Raw genomic sequence first — 18,409 nt, 5'->3', positions numbered from 1 at the left:
GAAGACATCGTAAATGAAACACACATTTAATGCCCGTGGGCTAAAATCTTATGTTTTACTCGATTAGCAACGTCCAGGGTGGGCTGTAATTAAATTTGCCATCACCACAGTGTACCGTTATCCAGGTTTTTCGACTCGCTAGGTGAGTGTTAGCGCCCTCCCCCTTCCACATGCTCCAGGGTAGTTTTTCCACACGGATGGTCACAGGAATTTCGGACCAAATGTCTGATCTGTGTTGTACAAGCGGCAGGAAGGTGGTAATCACCCTTAGCTGACTGATCCGGCCCTAAACAAACCCACAACCGTTCTCGAGCAGGAGGTTCAGGGACAAGTTTGGACGCTGACGCCATGATGACAACTACTCGCCAAACAAGAACCGCTCATCACAATTTTCTCCCACTATAAAAATATGATCGACACTTACCGACACCTAGCAGGAAGAATCCCCGAGTGTTTTCCATCTTGGTTCCCAGAGTGGAGGTTTTTAAAATCCGCTACAACGGTTGGGTTCAAAGTCTGTCTGTGCTCCCGCCGGACATATTTGAGTGTGATTGTAACTGAGTACGGTAGCGCCGAGTAGGGGAGTAGCCCGATCCGTCACGTGACCTGGAGACCGCTTGGGGGTGTGGCTTCAACTGTCAATCATTTTGCCGAGGGCTACGAGTACGACCAAGAACGACGGAAGGGTGGGAGCGTTCCTTCAACATTTAACATGTTAAAGCAGATGCAATAATGGGAAATGGTAGAATTATCTTCAAATACAATAGACCCACAATACCATATAGACTGGGCTTTCATCAGAACACAAAACAATTTATCCTTTCCTCCCTACATCTGCTTGGAGACTGGAGGTGGCAAGCATTTCATCATGTTTGGTGTCCCTAGTGATGACGGATAGAACCGCTATCGCTATCTGGATGTTCGCGATAGCTGTCATGCTCCGCGTACTTTGATAGATATCTTGATAAGCTGTCAAGAGTATGACGTATAAAGGCCAGAGGTGCTCTATCATGCGGTGACGCAAAAGAATTCTTGCTATCTCATTTTACTGTATTTCCGAGTTAAATTCCCGTAAAAAAGCTTTTAAGAATTCGAAAAGTTCATGTCCAAATCGTGTTCGACATATTGCTACCTTCAGGAAGTACGGTGACAAGGAATGATCATTGGGTACCAATCAAATACGAATTCCAAAATAGGTGACACAACATCAACAGAACGGAGTTCTTCACTGGAAACTTCCTTTTTCTACCAAGTATATACCAGTGTACTGTAATCACAGGGGCAGGTGTTAGGGGAGCTTGGGAATTTTACAAGGACTGTGTCATATTTCTAACTTGACATTGCGTGCCAATGTTTGACAAGAAAATTGGGCGCTTCAATATCTACACTACGGAGCCTTTCAGAACCTTGCGTCACCAAAAGGATTTTTGAATTCCACAGCGGCCACGCTTTACGTGCATTGCGACCCCAATCCTTTTAATTTTACGCACGAAACAAACTAGCCTGATTTAATCGCGCTTCTCAGGCCCGTCTACATTGCCGCGCCCGGAGTTTGCGTTACACAGACTAGAAACAAACATGCATTTAGATGTGTCCTTGACAACATAAAAACTTTTATCCTACTTGAAAGTTCATATTTCCATTGCTTTCCAATAGGGTAATTGCTTCCATGCATACGGTACTTCCCAGTACAAAGTTATACATGCATCTTACTTTCTCTTGTTTTTAATTTTATATATCTTGTATTGTCAAAATGATTGTCCTTGCAGCCCTATTCTTCACCCCTAAAAAGCTTCTAAAATTTTCCTTCTGACTGACCAAGGTTTTAAAGGAGTACTCATATCAGAAACTGGTCTCAATTCATTAACAATAGATGCTCTTTTTCATCTTTCATGGAAGACTAGATATCATGATCGATGTTATTATTGCGACAATAGGGGAGCATAGATTATATGTTTGTGAAACTCCTGAGACTGCAGTGCTGTCAGATCAAATCACGCAGTCTATGATTACAGGTTCAACGACCCTAACTTCGGGTACGCTGTCCGCATAATAACAGTCTCAGAGAACTTTAGGACAAGGGACCTTGGGAGTAAGAGACACTGCATCTTCCGGGGAATTCAAACTGTGAACCAAGTACATTGTAACGATACTAACAAACGTACAAGGACAAGTAACGCCGGCATGCAACTTAGACCAATAAAATCGTGTCTCCGTCGTTCACCTGTATTTTAGTATTGCGATTAAAGCCGTCGTCACATCAAAGTCAGGGTTTCTTACACACTTCCCGGATAAAGTCGAAGACAACCGGAGACATTGTGGGATCTCCCGGGCCTCGGTTCTTCAGTCAGGGTCTGGCTCAAAGCCAAGATCGCCCCACCGTCCGGAAAATTGATGTCAAGCAAGTGACGTGACCGACAGAAAGATACCGGCGGATGTAATTAAGCAATCTTTGGGTGGCTCACGTTTCTGTCGGTCGTTCCTTCGGTTTGCCCAGTGTGTTTGTGTGTTTCTGGCTGGTTGCGTGTGAACTGAGTAAGGGTACCTCAGGTGTGCTCCGGAACAATGGAGCTCTTAAGAACCCACCAGGGGGGATAATAGGTGTCATTACGGGTGACACTTTCCCTTTTCTTCTCACGGCACAATTTATGGCTGAAATGACCTGACAGTGTCTTGGAAAAGTATACGGCTTCAAGTTGCCGAAATTGCTTTCGGTACTAGCCTGGTATCCAGCCGTAATATAGCTCCCGAGTCTCTTCTGTCCTCTTCGCAATAACCGGGGCCAGACGGCTGGATACCAGGCTATAATTGCGAAGAGGAGAGTAAGAGACTTAGGAGCTACATTTCTGCTGGATACCAGGCTATTCGGTACCACTCACTGACACGCACACATTGCAAATACACAGACAGACATGTGCACACACACACACACGCGCACACACACACACACACACACACACACACACACACACACGGATACAATGTTTTATATTACTGCTCTACCTGATTCTTCTCAACGTTAAGAAGGAAAGATAGAGATTCTACAAGCTATGGACAATAAAATATATCATTCAAGTTAATTTCTTTCTACGCTAAAACACAACCGTTGTCGAACCTCTGCTTGGCGAGTAATCATTCAAACGAACTTCGTTTTAATCGCCACATGACAAGAGCGACCCCTAGCAGCCATTGAAATAAAAGCTTCAGATCATTGGCCACTTCCAGAAAACATTTGACCAATCAGCAAATGCAATCTTCCCGACCTAGAGCAAAGAGTCGTGTATATTCATATATACCCACCGCTGTTGGCTATAAAATGACCTGCATGTCTTTTCTCGTAGAATGTATTCAGCTGTTTTAGTTTTATGTAATACCTTGCGGGGCCGCTCTGAGCGAAGAGCATATATTTTACGTAAACTGGTACAGCGTATTTGACAGCTTCATTTCTAGTGCGTAGTACCTGCCCTACCCGAAAAAAAATAAGTATAGCCGACTGGTATAATATTGTTCAAAGTCACAAACTGTGTCTGGTTGAGGATGGAGCGTGGCCTAGAGTATTCTTTTTTACGCAACTTCTATGGTCTTATGTTCCGATCAAGAATGAAAGACGTCACTATGAAGGGGATACAGTGTTCGACTGACACGTGACTTGCCGCAGGTGTGACGTCAGCAATCGATCAAAAGGCGTCGAAAGGCACTCATTTCCACCTGAGTGAAGGGAAGAAAGTCATGTAAGGTGCCTTAATTTCTCAATGGCACAGGAAATCGGATTTGAACCCAGGACCTCTGGCTTCCGGTATGCCACAACGACCCCACAAATATAAAATGTGAGACTTTGACATGCCAGTTGTTTTACTCACACAGGTTTGACCTCATTACATACATAGGCGATTCCGCGGTGGCTCGACAATTCTACCTCATATTGCAGTCCGATTTGTGCCTCGCAGGTGGGAATACGTGTACATTGTACAGATTCTAGATCTAATTGAGGTTTGCCAGGCTTCGTAGAAAGTTCATATCTTTTTTATACTGGAAAGCATGTGCTTGAAAAGACTAGAACAGTACGGCTCGGAATCTATAGTTCAATACCCGCGTTGTGCCCTTGGGTAAGGCACGTGCACTTTACACGACCTTCCCCACATCACCCAGGTGTAAAAATGGGTACCTAGCTTCGGTTGGGGAGGTAAAAGAAAAGACTACCTTTACCTTCTGTCTCATTGTACTGTGTATTGACTTGTATACACTGTTAGCATTAACTTGACTGAGTGCAGTGCCACACTGTCCTCGTCTGTCCAAAAGCTGGGCGTGACCAGATTATCAGTTGCAATTTGGTCTGCTCATGGACGACATAAACTTACCTGCGCCTGACGACATGGAGGCACAGAATTTAAGAAAGGTCATATTGTTTTCAAAAAGACCACAGGTCAAGTTTTCCTGTTTGATTGTGTAAATTAAGACGTAGTACAACAAGACTATGCTTTCAAATACGTCGATGTTGGGCGAACTTCAACGTATCTGATAGCATCTATGGCCCCTCTATGGTGACACATTATTTTTACTTGAAACACGTAAATAGGAATTTGCACCATCAACTTTTACATGACATTGTCGGCTTCATCATATAAGCAAATGTATTGTTTTGTCCGGATCCAATGTGTATGTCAGATGTTTATACAAATGTAGTTCAGTGGTGCACATGCCTCCCGGTAAGTGAACATACAGGTTGTACCTGATCATTATCAGTCATGCTTTTAGTGTTCAAGAATGGTGCTTTTGTCACGTCCAAGCTTCTAACAATCACAAGCTTTGTGTGATAGCTCAGTTGCTAATGGTTTTGCATAATGCATTGGAAAGCCTGAGAATTTCACGTAGAGTACTGAATTTAGCGTAATATGTAGGCAGTCCTCCTCAAGTCGGGACGCCCCTCGAACAGGCAGGACCCTATTACATTAGGAGTAATCTCAAAGCAGAGGTAGGGATCGGTGCAATGTTGTTGTTTACGCGTTGCCGTATCATGGCGTTGTGTTTGCCGCATTGAAAGATGTACAAAAGGTTTTTAAAAAAACGCGGTCATATAGGCCAGTGAACCCGGTGGCGGCCTTGAGAGAACAGACCCATGACAGCTCTGATTCACCAGTTACGCCTTATTGATTTGATGAGTCCAGTGAGGCCTATTTTAAAAGCATTCCGACCTGTCTTACCGTGGCGGGGCAAACACGATGTTCACCGCGGTAGTAGAAGCATGTGGCATCCAGGCCAGAGTTCAACCGGTTTTGTTGAAGCAATGAGGTTCTTCATTTTATTGGTTGAAATTGTCTGTAAAGCAAAGGACGAAGCATGACATGTGCTTTGGTCATCAACTCGCACGAGGGAAGTGATATAATATGACCATTGCAAAATTCCCTTCAGCGATTCACGCGGCTCCGCCAAATTACAGAAAATCGTCATGGCACATCAACCTGTAATTACAAGTTGTCAGTTGTCATTGAGCACAGAGACCACAATTTTGGGAGGGACAGAATGCTTTGACACTTAAAATCACGTACCCGTTACACCGAAGGGCACCGTTAGAAAGTGTAGATGAGTCGACCGTTGGCAGTAACCAATTTTGGAGTTGCTGCGGTGAGCTTATAACCTTTCACTTTCTTTTGCTCAGGGTGAAATTTAAGGCATGATAGGGATATCATAATCATTAAAATAGCCTAACATGCGGATCCCCAGTGTAACAGTCAGTTTGGGCCGACGAACCAGATTACTTTGCAACCACCTGCAGCTATCAGCCCCTAGCTCAGTTCTCAGTGGCACGCGCGGCAAAAAAAAAAGTGACGAAAGGGTTTCGAGAGTCGACTTGGTTTGAGTTCACATTTCTCATAATCTGTTGCGAAATATATATTCTAACATGGTGGTAAAGTGGTAATCATAAAATCTTATATACACACCTGTTTAAGAAAGTATTGCTTAGAGTTACAGTCGGAGTTAAGGATGCATTTTATACTCCTGTTGCTGCAGTTATACCATCCGTTTATGAAGGAGTAATTTTTTGTCTAGCGTTAAAAGTGTCAGTGATATGATGAAACTTGGAACTAGCACTAGCTGCAACCTGTCAGCAGAAAGATTGCAACTTTACATTCGCACCTACTGTACAGGTCACTACGAACAAGGGACGCGTCATTCTCCGGATCCGTGACTACATTCAACACCAAATCTCCCAATATGTCCTGTGTAAGTGTGGATGGAGATCTCCTGGTCGTCAAGGCGATCTTCTTCTTCTTTTATTCTGGTACGACTTAACTTCGATTCCTCACTTTAGGACATGTATAGCCAGAAATTATTGAAATCGCATTTTTAGACCCTGTATTTTGGGGAACTTTTGCTTGCAATGTCTTTTGTTTTCTTTCTCTTTTCTTTCTCTTTTCTTTCTCTTTTCTTTCTCTTTTCTTTCTCTTTTCTTTCTCTTTTCTTTCTCTTTTCTTTCTCTTTTTCTTTCTTTTTCTTTCTCCTTTCTTTCTCTTTTCTTTCTCTTTTCTTTCTTTCTCTCTTTTTCTTTTTTTCCGTCTCTGTGTGTGTGTCTCTCTCTGTCTCTCTCTGTCTCTCTCTCTCTCTCCCTCTCTCTCTCTCTCTCTCTCGGCGCTTAAAACCTTGCATTCTAAGGTAGTGAAGGCTGCCATCTCTGATTGTCTTGCAGGAGCGTCCTGTATCTACCCATACCTCCCCGTGTACATGCAACAGAAGGGGCTTCTGCCGTCTCAGATAGGTGTCATCAAGTCTGGTGGGAAATTCATGTCGGTTTTCATCAGGCCAGCCCTCGGCAGCATTGCAGACATCACTGGACGGTATGTCTACAAGAATACATGGAGCTACAGCGTTGCCTGGAGATTACATGTAAGGTGTTTGTTTCAGAATCTACAGAAGTTACAGGTCCTGGGTTCAAATCCCTGACACAACATTCCCAATGCACTTTACGCCAACTTCTTCCCTTGACTTGAGGTAAAGAAGACTGCATACGGAGCTTCGGACAGGGACGTCCTTTAGGATCGGGCGTAAAGCCAGACGTCTCGTGTTTGAGGACTCCTATTCCTTCTGACTTAACATTCGTTAGTCTAATATGTGACAAAAACATAGGCAGATATGATGCACCAATGTGCCAATATCTGAGTTTGACAACAAAAAACGGTGATCTTTATTTTCATTTTGATTGCCTCTGTGCCTAGGTCCAAAATGGTGGCTGTCTTGGCCGTAATTGTGGCTTCTACTCTGCTCTTCTCGATGTTGTTCATCCCGCCAGTCCCCTGGGCAGCTGAGTCACGAGCGACCCGGGAACAGGGAGATCTAGCGGAGCCAGGCGAAGGAGACACAGGCGACACGCAGACATGGTTCTCCCTAACCTTCTGGCTATTCTTTTGGATTGTCTTCATCTCCCACGGTGTGCAATGGAGCTCAATTGTACAGGTAAACTGTCCTGGTTTTGCTCTTCTTCGAATCAATACAGGGTTTGCAAGGTTTATCAGTTAATCAAGCAACTAGAAAGTTTGGGAACAGTCAGACGCTTCAGACAGCATACAAAGTTTCGTCAGTGACTGGACGAGCACGTACTGTTAATAGAACTATGCCCCCATCTTTCAGGTCCCAAATAATTAAGAAAAATGGAAGAGGTGAATTCGGACGACAACGTGTTTTTGGATCTGTTGGATACGCGCTTTTTGGTTTGGTGTCTGGCGTCGCCATGGATGCGGTCACCGGTCGGCCGAGTCCAGAAAAAAACGTGGACAGCACGGGTCCAGATATGCCTTGGAACACTGACTATTCTGTGGCCTTCTTCATGTATCTGACCTTCATGGCCTTGACTGTGGTTTGTCTGCTGGCATTAAAAGACTGGAGCACCGTCCGTACTGGACCGTCCACAGGATTCCTAAAAAACTTGGACAGACTGCTTTCACAACTGCATCTCATCATTAAATGATCATTGTCCTGTTTGCCGTTCTTCTACTTGGTGCCTGTGATGGCGCGAGCGGAACGTTCCTGTTCCTCCATCTGAAAAACCTGGGCGCCAGCCAGACTGTCCTTGGTACTTACCTGTTCGTCAAAAAGGCGTCAGAGATTCCGGCTTACGTTATTTCCGGCTCTATCATAAGGAAGCTCGGACACGAAGTGGTGCTAGGTGTCGGGTTCGTAGTTTTCGGGCTCAGGTTCCTACTGTACTCGTTTGTAAGTAATCCGTGGTGGGCAGTAGCAATAGATACACTCAACGGCTACCAAGCGGTCACGTGGGCAGCCACGACGTCATACGCCAGCATCTCTGCCCAGGATGAACTACAGACAGTCGCTCAAGCGATTGTAACGACAACTTTTTGCGCACTTGGTAAGTTTTTTTTATAAGTTCCTTTTCCATTCCGAGTACGAATGTGCAGCGACAGGAATACAGGTTTTTACTGAGGTTTCTTTGTCATTTTCAGACCGATGAAGAAGTGGTACTAGTAACTTGTTATATAGATTTGGCCACACTAGCTTTTTGAAACTGCATCTTTGTTGGAGATTTTTTAAGAGCACAACATAAGAAACGATGGACAGATTTCTCAGCTATGAAATGTTCCACTTTAATCTACAGGGGACCCTTTGGGCGACCTGGTCGGCGGCCAAGTATTCGACCGGTTTGGCGCCGTGGTGCTTTTCAGGGCCTTCGCCGTTTCCTGTCTGATCGGATTCATCCTGTTCTACCTGCTGTACATTTGTTTTGGGAGCAAAAAGAACTCAGGTGAGAACATGCTGACGGACAGTGGCTAAGCTTGTGGGCTCGAGATGATCTAGAGGTCACGGGTTCAATTTCTGGTGCCGCTGTGACATTGCCCTTTGGAAATGAACTTAAATAACACGCCTTTCCTAAGTGTCGACGGTTGGTGCAGGTATACAGCCTCTTCATCAATCTAACCGTATGTTTAAAACTTTCCATGTTTGTGTGTGTTTACCAAACACTACGTTCCTAGTCAAAAATAGTTTACTAGGAACATAATTTTTTTCTTATCCAGATCTCCTCATTGGTACCGTCGCTGACCGTAAGTTATGCTGCGTGCCAGTTTGACATCATATACTAGGCCCCAGAATCTGCGGAGACCTAAACGTAATCTCACGGTATGCATTTTGTTCTAAAATAGAAGGACACTCGTATCCCGGGGAAGGAAACGAAACGAAAACGACTTTGGCGCCAAGCAACAGGGGCGTGACCTGGTCGGCCATGAAACCGGGTGCGTTTCTCAGAGGTGGGAGAGTGAGTAACAAAACTGGTGAACGCATCGGCTTCCTCCGCATTGTCAGGCCACAGGAGAGGGTTTGTTTGTTTGAACCTTTATTTATTCATGAAAGCTCAAATCGGCCTGCAGGCCGCTTTTCATTGAGGTCATGAGAGAAGAGGCAAGGGTCAGACAGAATATATAACTAGAGATAAAGTTACATCGTTTTGAGTCCTTATAAGTCCTATACGTCTATATACACAATTTACATTTACATACATACAAAATACATGATAGAAACTGCTACATGATTCGAGTCCGTTCGAACGTTCATTTGGCCGTTCCCATTACTTTAAGAGTCTCTTAAAGGAAGCCAGAGTTGTGGCAGTGCGTATGTCCGGTGGTAGACTGTTCCAGATGGTGGGTCCACGGTAGGTGATGGCTCTTCTGAAGATTTCTCGGTGGGGTTTAGGGACAGCAAGTTGATTACTTGTGCTTTGCCTGGTTGTTCTTGTGCTTTGGTCTCGGCAATAGACAAACATCTGGCGCATGTAGGGTGGGAGTTTGCATGCGTTTACACGTGCGTCGTGGCGAGCCATTTGATTCACTCTGATTTGTTGTCAGTAAATTACATGTATTCGAGAAGCGTTGTTTTAGCTTTCCACGTAACGTTAACAAGTTATTTGTTGTGCTGAATTATTTGTTTTATCACTATGAAGGAGCATTCCAACGCTTAAGTGTGTATTTTGATTGTCCAGAGAATAAATCGTTATGCTTTGACTGGCCAGTGTATTTTGTTAGATTTACCATAAATTGAAGAATAATTGCAGGGTGAACATTGTAGCGATCGAGTTGTTGAATTCGCCGAGGACCCTTCGAATTGTGTATGGTGGGGAATCTTAACGACGTAGCCCGTGACAAGGACACTGACAAGAGAATTGGTGTAAATTACGTGCTCAGATATGACGTTTTGGATTACTTTTAGAATAAACTAAATATGTGCACAAACTTTATCAGGACGGCCAAGCCAAAGCGTTTCTGCTGTGGGTCATTCTGCAATAATTTGCTCATATAACTCGGCACAAAAAGTTTGGACTTTTAAATTTGCACCCGTCCTCACAGAACAAGAAACGTTGCAGTTCTCTTTAATTCCGCACAGTGTCGTCTTTGTGCCGGGTGCGGATTATCAGTGCTCAAAGCAACATGGCGGCGCCCATGCGGTTTGGCGGAGGTTGGTACAAATTTTCATCTGAACATTTTTGTTTAGCAGCCGTATCTGTTGCGCTGGATATGTTAAGCGAACATGTAAGACAGAGCATGGTTATTTTGATCGCGTTCTTGTTGTTGGATTTCTCTAGTGCATGCAGTAAAAAATCGGTGAACTTGTCGCTCTTGTTTGCAAGAACTCGTTATTATAACACATCACGTTATAACCCGGTATAACCGAGTCTTTTTGCCTCCAAACAAGGGGAACGCCATGAGCGTCGTATTTTTTTTCATAGTTTTTTTTATAAAGCTAGTCCAGGAGCTTAAAGATGGGGACTCCGTTAAATTACAAACGAATTTCACACCGACCCAGTCCCCATGTCTCCCAGCTTCCCCCCTCCCCCATAAAAATTCTCTGTCCAAGCCAGGGCTCTAGCCAGCGTCCGTTTTTCTGTCGATTGACGGAAATTTGCTGCGTGTGACGGAAAAATTTTAAAACCAATCCGTCAATCTTGACGTACAAAAATCCTTGTTGGAATCTACAGGCGGCTTGGGGACGCCGTCCACGGCCGTAAAAGCCACACACTGTTTGTTTTGCTATTGTTATTATTGTTGACAAAGTGTGTCGGCGCCCTTTAGCATACGATAATCTCCTTAAAAACCCGTTTTTCAAGGTCTCAGTTCAGTCACTCCTGGAAGAGTGTTTTCGCTATTTTCGCGACAATGGGAATTGGCTGACGGAAAAAAATTTCGAGCTGGCTAGAGCCCTGGTCCAAGCCTACCAGCATTTATCATCATCAGTCCAATAGCTTTGATAATTGATATACAGCGGCGTTCGCGCCATAGTTAACACCCGTCACTGACGCTGACGATTTCTGACGCGTCACTGACGATTTCTGACGGACATTATTCCGTCACAGCATTTTTCTGACGCGTCACTGACGGAAACTGTCGCTTTTCTGACTGGTCAGCGTTATCAAATGACGAACCATTCATATGCAGGCTGCGGTAACATCACAGATTAGTGGGAGGAGAAGTAATTTGCGTCATGCTGCGCAGAAACTTGCCGATACGAAAACTGAACAGCGGAAAGAGACGGCGATCTTGCCTGCATTTGAGTAGATCGAATTATACAGACATTTTCTTCTGTTACTGCTTGCTAAGAGTGGATCTGTTTTATCTTACTTTATCAATTACTTATTTTGCTCATTAGCTCTTCATTTGCCTGTTAATTATTGTTGTTGATTTTATCACGAAAGTATCATTCCTCGATAAAACTCCCGGCCGGGAGGTAGTGTAACGTTACATTTGCAAAAAAATCGGAGCAAAATTGTCAACAGCAATCATGTTCAAAACATCTCGTAGTAAAAGAGTTCTGTGGTCGGGAAACATTCTCCGGATACCTATTTCTTTGAATAGAATAAAGGTGAATTCAAAAAGTCAACCCGAAGAACGCGGAAATATATATATATTTTTTTTTGCAACGCAAAGCGCTAAGCACGCCCATCGGTCAAACACTGGCGGCAGACAAAACAAGCGAGCTGCAGGCCATAATCGACTACAACAATACATTTTTGGCTGGGCTACCTTCATATAATTATTGTGCAAGACGTAAAAATATCATATAAGTTCGAGTCCCGGTATTTTTAAGTTAAATACGGCGTAAACTTCAACTGAAAACTTTGCCATGTTTAGCTGCTCCATTACGGACGACGGGCCCACCATTGCGTAACAGTATGTAAATATTACATGACGCTTGCAGGAATTACGTCTATGGCTATGTTTATATCAGTGAATTTAACGGCACAGCACTGAAAAAAAGGAGTTCTCTGTCTAATAATCCGCTTTGAAGAGGTTTTGGTGTGTTTTTATCGAAGATTTTGCCGCCGAATTTGTCAGCGATCGGGAACATCCGCACGCACGCACGCGGAAAACCTACGAATTTTGATAGGAATATCTTTGCACCATTAACGTTCGACAAATACATACCTGGAATGGTGGAGCTATTTTAGAGCTACTTCGTCCTCGCTTCCTATTAATTATAACCAAAGATTCTATAGTGAGACAATTTTCTCCTCGGTATGACACGCGCAGTCGGTGTGTACACGCCGTAATTACGATGTCACAGCCGAGGATAGAGTTTTGTGTGGCGTTTAGAAAGTGGGAAATGTTGTCAATCTTTGTGGTTTTGGGTGAAAATATGAGGCCTGCATTGTTAAAATCAAAATCAATAGATGTTTTGTGCATGTGAATATGTTTATTAGATGTTCAGATACCGGTAGAATTGTAGCAAAAATGGGTCTGACCTGGACCCTCCCACCGCGCCGCTCAATTGATTGACACATGCGGCCGGGGCGCGGCTTCTTTGAGTTTCACCAAGGACCTTGGTTTGGCGGCATTCTCAAAGAACGGGCCCGCGGGTACTGTACTTGATAGCCCGGCATGGCAAAATGTTCAATAAAGGTCTTCATTCATTTATTGTAAGAACAATCAGCACGGTGCATGTTTTTCCACCGTGTTTGATTTTTTTCTTGGTTTATTCTACTTGATAGCGATATTTAGTGTCCATGAATATATTTTGAATATTTTTGAACGACATGTATCGTAAACCCACATCGTTATGTTCCACACAAAGCGTCTCTGTTTGTTAGACAGATTCAGTTGCGGTTTATACTGAAACATTTCGTATGTGGTACCACCGCGACTCGAGATGACAAAGGCATTGGGTTTCTTCATACACTAGTGCATTTAGCAACGTACTTACCGTATTTCCAACACTCGGAATAGATGATTTTCGATCGGATAGCAGCAGAATGATGATGGAAAACCTGGTATAAACTTACCTTCCAGGTTTTAAACGTTATATGTTATGATGAAGCGTACATAAGTTGCACACACGTAAGATTTCTCAACGATCATCATTGTGCCAAGGAAGCTACTCAACGGATGGAAACCAGAATCCCTTTATCCATAGTAGAAATAGAACCAATGTTAGTTAATACAACTGAACTTTTCAACTAACAGCAGACAAAACACAATAAATAGATTAAAAAACACATAAGGTTGAATATATGCCCTGGAGTAGGGTTTCGTCGGTCGACTGCCCGACGATCAGGAGCGGCCGTCAGCGATGTTCCGTCCCGAGAGCTCCGCCAGGAACAGGTAGGTCTTGGCCGAGTTGCAACCTCGACAACTGCCAAGGAAGCCGGCGGATGGTGACCTGAATCCTACTTTTCTAGCCTAGCTACCGTTAAACAAAGTGGAACTAGAACTGGTGTTAGTGAATTTAACAGAACTTTTGAACTGATATCAGACAAAACACACTTAATAAATAGATTCAAAAACACATAAGGTTGAATATATGCCGTGGCGTATGGTTGGAATATGCCCTGGTCGACTGTACGATGAGCAGGAACGTCCGATGGCGATGTTCCGGCCCAAGAGCTCCCTCGGGAACAGGTAGGTCTTCATGCTTAGTTGCGCCCTCGACAGTACGAGCAGCAGTGTTTCCAGGAAAAAGCCGGCGGACGAAAACCTAAATTTCTAGCATACAAAAGTAGCTATAAATGATGTCTAATTGATAATCAACTTATCGTAGTTACGGTGATCTTTAATATGGCGGTAAAATGTATTGTACACGTTTACCATGGACTCAAAAGTCTAAGGATTTAATAAATCCGCCTTGAGGAACCATATAGTAGTAACTCTACTCAAAACATTAATAAATAACAAGAGATTTTACCGGATCAATTCTTGTCTTCCACTTACCGCCAAACACGATAATGTTTTGTTTTGTTTACAACAATCCCCTGTAATCACCCGCGAAAACTCGCACGCCGGCGGGAAACACGCCCTTGTAGTTTCCAGAGCCTAAACAGAAATTCGTTACCCTCATAATTGCGAGCACAAGTAATGTACTAAATAAAGCATCGTATATGTTGATCATGCATAAATTTGACAGAAAGAGACAGTTGGCTCATTCAATGTTTCGGCGGACACGGCTGGTGGACAAGATATTTATTTCTGCATGGGCCCGTCCCTCTTTTAGATTTATCCCGGTTCCTGGTTGCCACAAATTGTCCGTCTTACCGGTCTTTAGATTTCGAACTGCAAGTCTTTCGTTTATTTTTTGCGAGCCATGTTTCGGGGTTCTTCGAACGACAGAACCTCATTTATAGACAAGTATCAAGTTATTTTTGCTGTCAGTTTTTCTCTTTGCTGATTGGCTGTCAAAAATGATTGAATTAGCGTCCTGCAAAGTTTCAGACAGTCCGGCGCGGGCGGCACGATCTTCAAACAACCGCGATCTGTCAATCAAGATCGCGCATCGTGGGAGAGTGTACATTTGTAGTGGCCGTCCTCGGAGCTGCTGTTTCGCGCGCGATCAGAAGCCGATGTATCATATCGTATAATCTATAGTTCAGTTTCATCCAGATCCCAAACGATTCTCGCTGTTTTTGTTACAGTGCACAAATTTTAGTTAAATCTTCGGCTTAATAAATCGTAGTTTGAACCCGCAGAGAAGTTGTACCGCTAGCATTCATGTTTGTTTACACGTAAGGTACGTTCGGGTCCAACATTTTTTTTTAACATGTGCTTTGCTTTACATTTTGCCGTATTTTTCTTTGTTCCGTGGATACATAAAAACGCTGACACAGTTTTGTAACATCGGATATCATTGCTAGCTTTTTAAACTGCGTTACAATCATATACGAGTATTCACTTAGCTACTACGTAGATCGCAGTTTTGTGAGCTGTTTTTCTAATCGCACGGACTGTTTCGGCTCGGGAAATTGGAAACTTCACGTGTTTCCCGTCGATGTGCGAGTTTTTGAAGCAAGACAAAAAATATTCGTATTTGCTGACAAGTGCAAGACAAGAATCGATCTCGATAAAAGCTGTCATTTATCTGCTAAAGAATATAACAATTGGTTTCTCAGGCCGGCTTTTCTTCACCCGTACCTGAAAATTTTGCATGATCAAAATGTCGATTGTACCCGGCCGTGTCAGACGATTTCCCCGATGTCATTCTCGACCACGATGCCATTTTCTTACATTTATCAAATGAAACCAGTAGAAAATAACGACCTAACAAATGAATCGCTAAAGCACTGAAAGTCCGTATATAAGACCCACCCAGTCTCAGATCGGTCGAGCGGTTAGCGCCCAAATAACAACGTGATAAACAACATGGCCACAGTCGGTTCGAGAAGACAACACTAAATTTTTTTTTTAGCAATCAATCTTCAACAAAAATGACTCATACTCTAATGATCTAATCATTGCCAACTCCTTTTAGTCTTATGTGTGTATTTAAGCTGTTCAGAAGAGCAAGTATTAAGTTTACAACTTTCCCCTCCCAGAAGCGCGCAGCATATCACGTACATGTAAGCTGCGTATTTCGGGGGTCAACGACCTGACGCAACATCGCAACGAAAACTCGCACACTAGGAGGTGACAAAATTGCTATTGTCTTGTCGGGGTACAAAATAAACATGAAACCTGACCCCATCTCATACATATCATTAACGCTGACGCTGACTGGTCAGCGTTTGACTCTGACGAATTCTGACGGGCATCTGACGATGTCTGACGGTTTCTGACCAGTCACTGACGATTACTGACGCGTCACTGACGATTTCTGACGCGTCACTGACGCTGACGGGTGTTAACTATGACGCGATCGCCGCTGTAGACGATGATTTCCAGCAAAATATAAACGATTGATATTGTATCAATGGATGGATGTCACCTAGAGATGATATATGATTTTAGGTTATAAGTGTCTTGTGTGTTTGCCATGTATGTTTATATATAAAGTATAATAGCAAATTGATTAAGTATAAAGGTCAGAGGTGGCTGGTACATAGATATTATGTTATATGATTAAATGTGGTTAAAAGTGTCTTGTGTATTTGCCTTGTATGTTTATATAAAGTACAATTGCTAATTATGATTTCCAGCTGCTGTGATGCAGTCCGTAGTCACCAGGGGACTCTTTAGGTCACGATTATTCTCGACAGCGGCCACGCCATTAAGTGACCTCGCCAAGCAAGAAACATCTGCAAAGGAGGCCCCATCAGTCCTCGAGAACGATGGTATGTTCTACGTATAGAACTTTTTAAGTTTCAGCACTTTTATAGGGTCATATAGACATACCAGGTATATAGATGTACTAGAAATACAAATGAAGAATATTCTGTTTTCAGCAATACAATAAGTTATCTCTCTCACACAATAAACTTTATTAAACTGTAGAGTTTTAAGGGGTGTTTTATAGTTATAGCCTCTTGTCCATTGTCGGCACTCTTCCTCTCTCAACTACCCTTTTTAACTGTGTTTTTTTACCAAATGTCGACAGAATCAACAATAGAGAGGATTCTGTTGGAACCTCTGAAGCATCCTGACTTCTTTGAGGTCAACAAACTCTTCACCCAGAGGGACCTGTTCAGGGCTAACGTCCATGTCGGCCACAAGGAGGGAGCGTGGGACAGAAACATGTATCCTTACATCTTCGGCGCTCGTCTCGGAGTTCACATCATCGACCTGGACCAAACTGTGGAGCTCCTAACCCGTGCGCTGAACTTCACGGCACACATGGCTTACCGCAAAGCTATCGTCCTGTTCATCAGTCGCCACCGCCAGTTTACACATCTCATTGAAAACACGGCAAAGGACTGTGGAGAGTACGCTCACACGCGCTACTGGCAGGGGGGAATGTTCACTAACGCTACCTTACAGTACGGGGAGGGGGTGAGGCTGCCAGAGCTTGTGATCTTCCTCCACACGCTGAATAATGTGTTTGAGTCACACGTAGCGATACGAGATGCAGCAAAGCTGAACATCCCCACTGTCGGGATCGTGGACACCAACTGTAATCCGAACCTGATCACGTACCCTGTACCAGGGAACGACGATAGTCCGGAAGCAGTGGAACTCTACTGTAGGCTCCTCAAAGAAGCCATTTTGAAAGGAAAGGCAAAGAGAGAGGAGATAGAGAAGCAGATAGCTAAAGAAAGGGAGGAAAAAACAAGAAAAGAAGGAGCATGATACAGAGGGTCTGAGTGTGACATTTGGAAAAAGTGAAATCATTACCCCTAGGTTTAGAAGAATAGAAAGTTGTCTATTGTGTAGTTTGTTGACAGTTTTCTTTGTTACTTCTTAGTTCTTACCTAGTGTTCCTTTCTTTCGTCATCATTGATTGTGGTGCTTACGCACAAAGGCGTCTCCTTCCTATATATTACAACGACTTGATCGACTAATGAAGCAGAGCAACTACAACAACATTGCAGTGTATACTCTTAATTTTACTATTGTATATCATTAGCACAGCTCAAACACATTGTTCATTATATCTGGAGTATATACATGTAATATAATTCATTGATTATACATTGTCGTTCATGTGTGACTCTCTCTTATTTTGATATTAGCAAATATTCATTTGTATATTGTATATACACCATACTATATCAGATAATGTTACAATGGATACAATTTGAAAAAAAAATACAGTTACAGTTTGTCACTTCAGACAGTCCATATACTGAAAGCTACATGTGTGCATCTTGCAACTGGGCCACTGTCTTCTATTGTTACTGCTAAAGGGCTACCACTTGCAGAGAAAAGTATGCCACAAAAACATAAATAAGACAGGGCAATTTTCTGTGCCATAGCCTATTCCACATACCAGTATTTGAAATTATATTACCGATACTGTTATTCTCCCATTGCAGAACTTTTCCACGTGAATACTAGTACCACAAAACTGCTTCATAGTTTTAACAAAAACCTAACTACCAACACTGTACAACCTCCCTCTTCCAATTAAAATCATTCTTGGTCATCACAACTCTTGTCCTGGACCAAAGTTCTACATAACAGTATGTTTGATACTTGATGTCACAACAGCAAACATCTACAGATTATACTTCAGTTGTATTTCATCTTAGTAACGTTAGTAGTAGTAGTTCAAACAT

The 18,409-nt window shown here is 43.1% G+C and overlaps 3 protein-coding genes across 3 annotated transcripts in view; 2 read left to right on the top strand and 1 right to left on the bottom strand.

Annotated features, from left to right (window-relative positions):
* The window catches only part of LOC118421797 (protein crumbs-like), a 56,465-nt gene extending 55,868 nt beyond the window's left edge, over window positions 1-597 (bottom strand). The window contains exon 1 of the mRNA XM_035829298.1: window positions 425-597. Within this exon, the coding sequence (XP_035685191.1) occupies window positions 425-461 (37 nt within the window). The 5' untranslated portion in view covers window positions 462-597. The remainder of the gene's footprint in view (window positions 1-424) is intronic.
* A 7,359-nt stretch (window positions 598-7,956) lies between these two features.
* Window positions 7,957-8,781, top strand: LOC118421796 (major facilitator superfamily domain-containing protein 6-like). The gene is made up of 2 exons (XM_035829297.1): window positions 7,957-8,359; window positions 8,606-8,781. The coding sequence occupies exons 1-2, from the start codon at window positions 7,957-7,959 to the stop codon at window positions 8,779-8,781; spliced, it is 579 nt and encodes a 192-aa protein (XP_035685190.1).
* Window positions 8,782-10,427: 1,646 nt separating this feature from the next.
* Window positions 10,428-18,273, top strand: LOC118421795 (28S ribosomal protein S2, mitochondrial-like). Its single transcript, XM_035829296.1, has 3 exons — window positions 10,428-10,455; window positions 16,394-16,528; window positions 16,792-18,273. The coding sequence occupies exons 1-3, from the start codon at window positions 10,428-10,430 to the stop codon at window positions 17,478-17,480; spliced, it is 852 nt and encodes a 283-aa protein (XP_035685189.1). The 3' UTR covers window positions 17,481-18,273.
* Window positions 18,274-18,409: the final 136 nt, after the last annotated feature.

Source organism: Branchiostoma floridae, chromosome 8 (genome assembly GCF_000003815.2).
Source record: "Branchiostoma floridae strain S238N-H82 chromosome 8, Bfl_VNyyK, whole genome shotgun sequence".
Lineage (NCBI taxonomy): Eukaryota > Metazoa > Chordata > Leptocardii > Amphioxiformes > Branchiostomatidae > Branchiostoma > Branchiostoma floridae.
This window is presented reverse-complemented; position numbering and strand designations above follow the sequence as displayed.

Coding starts and splice junctions, on each gene's coding strand:
- LOC118421795 (XM_035829296.1), top strand. CDS start 10,428: ATGGCGGCGCCCATGCGGTTTGGCGGAG. Junction 10,456..16,393: donor GCCCATGCGGTTTGGCGGAG/GTTGGTACAAAT, acceptor TATGATTTCCAG/CTGCTGTGATGCAGTCCGTA. Junction 16,529..16,791: donor ATCAGTCCTCGAGAACGATG/GTATGTTCTACG, acceptor AAATGTCGACAG/AATCAACAATAGAGAGGATT.
- LOC118421796 (XM_035829297.1), top strand. CDS start 7,957: ATGATCATTGTCCTGTTTGCCGTTCTTCTACTTGGTGCCTGTGATGGC. Junction 8,360..8,605: donor GACAACTTTTTGCGCACTTG/GTAAGTTTTTTT, acceptor TTTAATCTACAG/GGGACCCTTTGGGCGACCTG.